The sequence below is a fragment of the Bolinopsis microptera genome, chromosome 6 (assembly GCF_026151205.1).
Source record: "Bolinopsis microptera isolate Bmic1 chromosome 6, MBARI_Bmic_1.0, whole genome shotgun sequence".
Taxonomy (NCBI): domain Eukaryota; kingdom Metazoa; phylum Ctenophora; class Tentaculata; order Lobata; family Bolinopsidae; genus Bolinopsis; species Bolinopsis microptera.
Genome location: NC_087077.1, coordinates 11,749,401 through 11,755,597, shown reverse-complemented (window position 1 = coordinate 11,755,597; position 6,197 = coordinate 11,749,401). Strand labels below are relative to the sequence as shown.

Genomic DNA, 6,197 nt, shown 5'->3' with positions numbered 1-6,197 from the left:
AACGCTAGGTGGGAATAAACTGTCTTTAAGTTTAGGGCATTTAAAAAACATTCTACACATGACAATGCTCTCACTGAGTCCATTCCAAATTTTCGGACTGAGGAATAAAAGTAATAATCTAGTCTGGAACTTCGTCTTCGTACTTCTATTAAATTGATGTGTCCTTGTATGTACTTATACACCTTACGGGACATATTTATGTTAGACATAATTTTGGTGACCTAAATGATGTGGGAACGAAAATATGGAATTTTTCTCGAAAACTGCCAAATTTCGTACCCCAAATTAAATCATGGTATTTGGGGATTTTCTTATGTCTTTTTTTGTAGTCCGAAAATATGGTGTTTTTTTTTCGAAAAACCATACTTTCGTACCATTTAAATATCTCTTAAGGTATTTTACCAAGAATTCCTACGTTCAGATAAAATCTAGGGCGCAGATTTGGGATACCTTCCAATTAACTCATTACACAGAATGCAGGGGTCCTTACAAGTTTTCAGAATAGAAGTGCATTAATAAGTACAAGTAAAATACAGTAATTAGTGTAGAGTGGATCATGTTACAAAATAGTATATTACAAGACAATGTGCTCAGTAAGCCGTCTTACTTGATCTTCATGGATTTCTACAGGGCTTGTCCAGCTCTTCAACTAGTTTAACAATAGTTTAACAATTCTTTTAAATACTGCCAATTCTGAACATACCCCACTGATTTGTGTGTGGCTATTCCTCAGCTCTACTTTCGGGCCTAGGTGATGGGCGCATTGGAACGTTTTCAGAGCGAAGCCTTATATTTACTTTATCGATTATTGTCAGATAAACGGGCAAGGGGTTTACAGATTGGAGTGTTTTCAGGGCGAAGCCTTATCTAATAACTTCATCACTTTATTGCCAAAGAAACGAGCAAGGGGTTGCGTTAGGAATTTTTTTCTGAAGAATCACGTTTTAAACTCAATAAATTTGGATACAGTGGGCACACTCTGGCAATAGAAAAAACAATTAAAAACCATCTTGAGTCTCTTCCAACGAAACACCTTATATGGTGTGCTCAATCCATAATTTAATAACTTCATAATATACAAGATTGTAAAAATAAGACAAATAACTTAAAATAGAGTCCTTGAAAATATTCCTAGCAACAAACATTTAACGAAACCGATTCCGGTCACAAACATTTCCGGCATGAAAATCAACCCCCTGAAAAGGGTTACGCAAGTTAAGCAATTCAAATTTTAACACCGCATCTCCAAACATGCGTAATCCAGCCTTTCCGGTCTAATCTAGACAAACGTAGGGTAGGACAACTAATCTGGGCGGCTCTGAATCCGATTCTGATGATTGTATGGGAATAGTTTGGGTCCAAGAGTAGGTTGTGTCATTGTAGTGAACACCGTCTCTAGTTGATTCGAGGTGTTGTGAATCTGATTGAGCCTCCGCAGGGGCGTGTCCATTGGTTACCTGACACAAAAGTGCGTGTTATTTCAGAAATTCGGGTATTATAACTATAAGTTATGAAACTGGTAGATGAGCGGGTATAATATTACCAATACTGGTATTAACCAATACTTGTTACGTGATGAGGACGAGGAAACTTCAGTGAGCTCATGCTAAGTTGACCGATGTATTGAGTAACTTAATTATCGACTAACAAGTTGGGGTGTAGATTCTCTTGAACTGTGGTCCTGTAAGTAGACTGGGGTCTCAGCTCGGGGACCCATCTCTCTGATAGGTGTACTCTCTCTGGATGTTCTTTGCTTCTTGACGTTTCTTTTGAAACCATTCGCTATCTCCGGCTGAAATTGTGCACCTCCAGTTAAAGAACTATGCATATATTTTTACAATATTTCGGGTTGGCACATTTAAAGGAAAATGAAAGTTTAGTTAAAGTACAACTAAATATCTAAATGTAAATGCTTCTCTAACTAAAGGCTGGTCTTTATCGTGGAAATTGTAACCTTATATGAAAGCATGAATAACACCAGATCCAGATATTCGTTCGACCGAGCTGTAAACTATTTAACCTCACCCTTTTATAGTACACGAGGAATGTTCAAATGTATATGGATTATGGAATGTACAAAAGTTCCTACCTTTGAGCCGATAACAATTTTTTGCCACTTCTTGACAAGAGAACGGGCCTTGTTGGCGATGTCCGGTTCCGAGGTATTCTTTCTTATTAGGTTCACGAACTTTCCTAATCTGGTTCTCTGAAGATATAGATAATGAGATTAGCGAATTAAGGCTTAAGTCTGCCTTTGTATATGTATTAAGATAATAGCAGTCAACATGTTCTGCTGAAAACAATGTCCGGACAAATTCAAAGTGCCACTTCTGGTGCAAAAATTTATTTTCAAAACTAGAATTCTTGAGTTAAGCAGATGAGTGTGTAAAATGAATTAGAATGTAAAGTAGATTATAAACTGCATTTTACCTCTAATTCTTCGGTTGTTATGTCCAAGGAGTGTAATTGGGTGATTATCTCAAGAACCGTCGAGTTTTCTAAAACCTGAAAAGGCCGGAATGTTACCGAACAGTTGACATAGCCTGGAAATATGTAACTGAAAACAAGCAAAAGCGAGCAAGAAAAATTTCAAAAACGGCTAATAATGATCAAGGATCACTTACTTTCCCTTCAGAGTCGATGGCTTTACATAGTTTGGTCTTAATGATGTCTAAATTTACTGTCATAACCCCATTGATGACAGCAGTTCATTATACAAAACCGATCGTACGGACCGAGGCCTGACATAGCGGTGGTGTGCAAGATACAATCGTTTTATGCTGACCATATACTTTAAGCTATATTTTCCGGTAGTGTGATTGGCCAAATCAGCCGATAACTGATCCAATGCCGAAATTACTGTCGATCGTAGTCTATTGAAGGGTTGCAAAAACGCCGCGCAAAGTCTAATTTGAACTGATCATTATACATGAGTTAATATGCGCGCGCAGTTAGACCACAAGTGATAAGTAAATATAGAAGCTCACTTCTAATCTAAAAAACAATAGCTCTGTTTATACATGCTATCCAATATAGCGGATGGCTCATTTTATTTCGTTCGCCCCAAAAATTATAACGTGACTTTGGTTTATATTATATGGTTTGCAGCCGAACAAAACAGTTTTACTTTTACATACATATATATATATATGCATATCGCATAATTAATTTTAATTCCTACCCTAACCTGGGCCCTGGCCTTAATGGGCGGCGCTCAGCCTGTCATTCCGCCTAATCTCTATGTTTATGAACATGATAGCCTGAGGTCCCCAGGTAAGGTTAGGATCAAATTAGAGGGTTAGGCTTTCGAATAGTCGTTCAGGACTTGCTCTATCCAGAGCGCTTGCAGTAGCGCGCGCCCGCCTCACGGCTTGTGAAACAAGCGCCCGAAGTAACAGGAAAGCACATGGTTAGGTGAAGTTCAGGACCAGCTATTACCTGGGGACCTCAGGCTATCATGTTCATAAACATAAAATAGAGATTAGGCGGAATGACAGGCTGAGCGCGGCCCATTGCTCTAACCAGAGCCCTCTCGCTTGCAGTAGCGCGCGACCGCCGGAGTACGCGTAGGCACATGGCTATGTGAACGCGGCCCAGTATGAACAGCTAGAAAACGGGTTGAAAAAGTCACGTGATAGTCGAGTGTAGAGTGGTTAAATGAATTAATCATCATCCAGAATGACAGGCTGAGCGCCGCCCAGTAACTGTAAGTCCTACAAGTAGGACATATTCGAAGTTAAGCTTTCCGCGAGCACCAAAATTTCACTGTTTTGACTAATTTTTTCCCCTACTCTTGCCAAAAGCAAAAAGATCATATAGTAGGAAATAAGTAATCGGGTTTGGATATATAAAGTGGCCCAACGGTCGATCCTGTGGTGATAACAAAAGTTTGTAGCGCGATACTGGGCCGCACCGCGCATCTACTCGCAACTTTTGTAGATCGGCGAATGATTGACATCATGAATCAAACTAAAGTCTGCTCCTTCGCAATATAGACTACTCTCCTATTTGATTCACGATGTCAATCCTTCGCAGCTCGGTGAGGCACAGTGGTGCATTTCGCCGATCTACTGACACTGTGGTTGCGAGAAGCATTATTTGATGCGCGCGCGACCCAGTAGTGCATCGCGCTACAACTCTCCTATATGCTATAATTATGGGTATAAAAGGAGTCTTTTTTGTTTTTGCGCGCGCGACGCCAGTTATGTGTATTGTTAATTCATTATATGACAGGCATTACTGGGCCGCGCTCATCTTGTCATTCCGCAGAATCTCTATATGTTAATGAAAATGAAAGCCTGAGGTCCCCAGGTAAACGTTTTAGGGGTGGTGCACGTGACATTTTAGGTTAACGGGTGATACTCGTAAAATATCTGTAAAATATCTGTTCTATATATTGACCGTTGACGAGTCCAACTCGGCGCGCGTCCTGGTAGCTGTTGTAAACCTACAAGGTTTTGAGGTACTTCCTTTAGTGAGTGAATGTTTTCAAGTAGCTTAATGTTTTAATAAGACAAAATGCAAAACAAATAGTACTAGTGACAAAAGATAAATCAGGCCTCCTGTACATTTTGAATTATCACACATATAGAAATGACATTTTAGTAGGCTGTGCGCCATCGATCGACCGTAAGACGCGCGCGCTGACCATTGAATGGTTTTTTAGCTCGTATTTCCAATTTCGGCCAGCACATTATTTCGGAAACAATCAAAAACTTAAAATACTTTCCATATAACAATTTTTTTGAAATTTGGTCAGCTTACGTAAACACTTGTGTTCTACTGAACCTAAATTATTTTGAGCAATTTCGATGGTCATAATTTGAGTTATCAACGAATTTATTCCTATTTTGTCGTTTTTAGACTTCTTAATCAAGGCCAATCTCTCCCAACTAAATTCGGTTTGTAGTACAGACAAATCCGTCTGAAAAAATCGATCTGCTGACACACGAAGCTTTCAGAGGATTTTTGACGTTTTTGAGTCCCATGCATTAGGTGCCCTTTATGGCTGACCAACTTTTCCAAACTTTTCCACTTGTCTTAAGGCCACTTTTTGCCACTTTACCACTTTTTACCACCTTTCTTGTTTGTCGAATATCTTTAGTTGTGAACATCGTAAAAGGTTGCGGATCAATCGAGTGTGTTCATATTATCAGGAAGAAAAACTTTTGTTCAAACAATTTTTACGTCAGATAATAAGTTAATTGGATAATTATCAATTAACTAATTAGCAAAATTCTAAAAATTTTTTATTGGCTCAAAATGATCGGAATAGCTTGAAACACGGAGAAAAGTATTTTTTAGAAAAACTTTGAAAATTTTTCACTTACATTTTTTTTTCGAGACTTAGAAAAAATTTCGAAAATTCAAAATATTTTTTCCGCCAAAAGTGATCAAACCGCATGAAACACGGAGAAAAATGCCTTTCAAAAAAACTTAATACTTAAATCGCCAATATTTGTAGTTGGAGTTCAGTAAATCTCGGCAGATTTTAGTAAACAGGAATTACTAAGTGAAGAGGTCTGAAACTGAAAAACGTTAACCATACGATCGCGCGGCGATATAAGAGTTTCATAAACTAATTTTCACAGAAACTGCACCAATGGCACAGTCAAGATCGAAACGATAGCCTGCTGTACTGTCATTTTATTGATTTCAATGATGAATCAGTGGGGTTAAGATAATCACATTTGTAATAAATAAACATCTCTGTACCGTCAATTGTGCTAATCTAAACCAGCCTACCTGTATTACCAGACCTCTTCTTTTCCTCGACAATCAAACCAAGTTGTTCATATCGCATTTGGTGGGTGATGTAAGTAGTAATGCGCTTAGTCAATAAAGACTTAAAGACACCGTGATTTTTATTAAAAGGAGATGATGAAGCAAGTATTCATAACACAAAAAAGAATGGTCGGTGGGAATTGGGACCCACTTAAATCACCTTAACACAGTGCCCTCAGTAATCCATCCAGTCATTAAAATTATTTGTTATATAGTATAGTGTTGAAAGTATTGAAACTAATACATATCGAGCTGTATTCAATCAGACTACGACACAATACGTGTATATTATATGGCTCTTAATGACTAATGAGGTTTATGTAACGCTTTATACCGTGAGAAACCCGGTATAGAGACGTTTTAAAGTTTATCACGAAAACGTATACTTGGCCTCATGGCTCATTTACAGTTCG

General features: G+C 38.3%; 1 protein-coding gene across 1 annotated transcript; it reads right to left on the bottom strand.

The window, feature by feature from the left end:
* Positions 1-539: 539 nt before the first annotated feature.
* Positions 540-2,802, bottom strand: LOC134816415 (uncharacterized). The gene is made up of 5 exons (XM_063825251.1): positions 2,625-2,802; positions 2,431-2,505; positions 2,090-2,206; positions 1,649-1,792; positions 540-1,457 (listed from the first exon to the last, which is right to left on the bottom strand). Exons 1-5 carry the CDS (start codon positions 2,685-2,687, stop codon positions 1,275-1,277), a joined length of 582 nt encoding a protein of 193 aa, XP_063681321.1. The 5' UTR covers positions 2,688-2,802; the 3' UTR covers positions 540-1,274.
* Between the last annotated feature and the right edge of the window lie 3,395 nt (positions 2,803-6,197).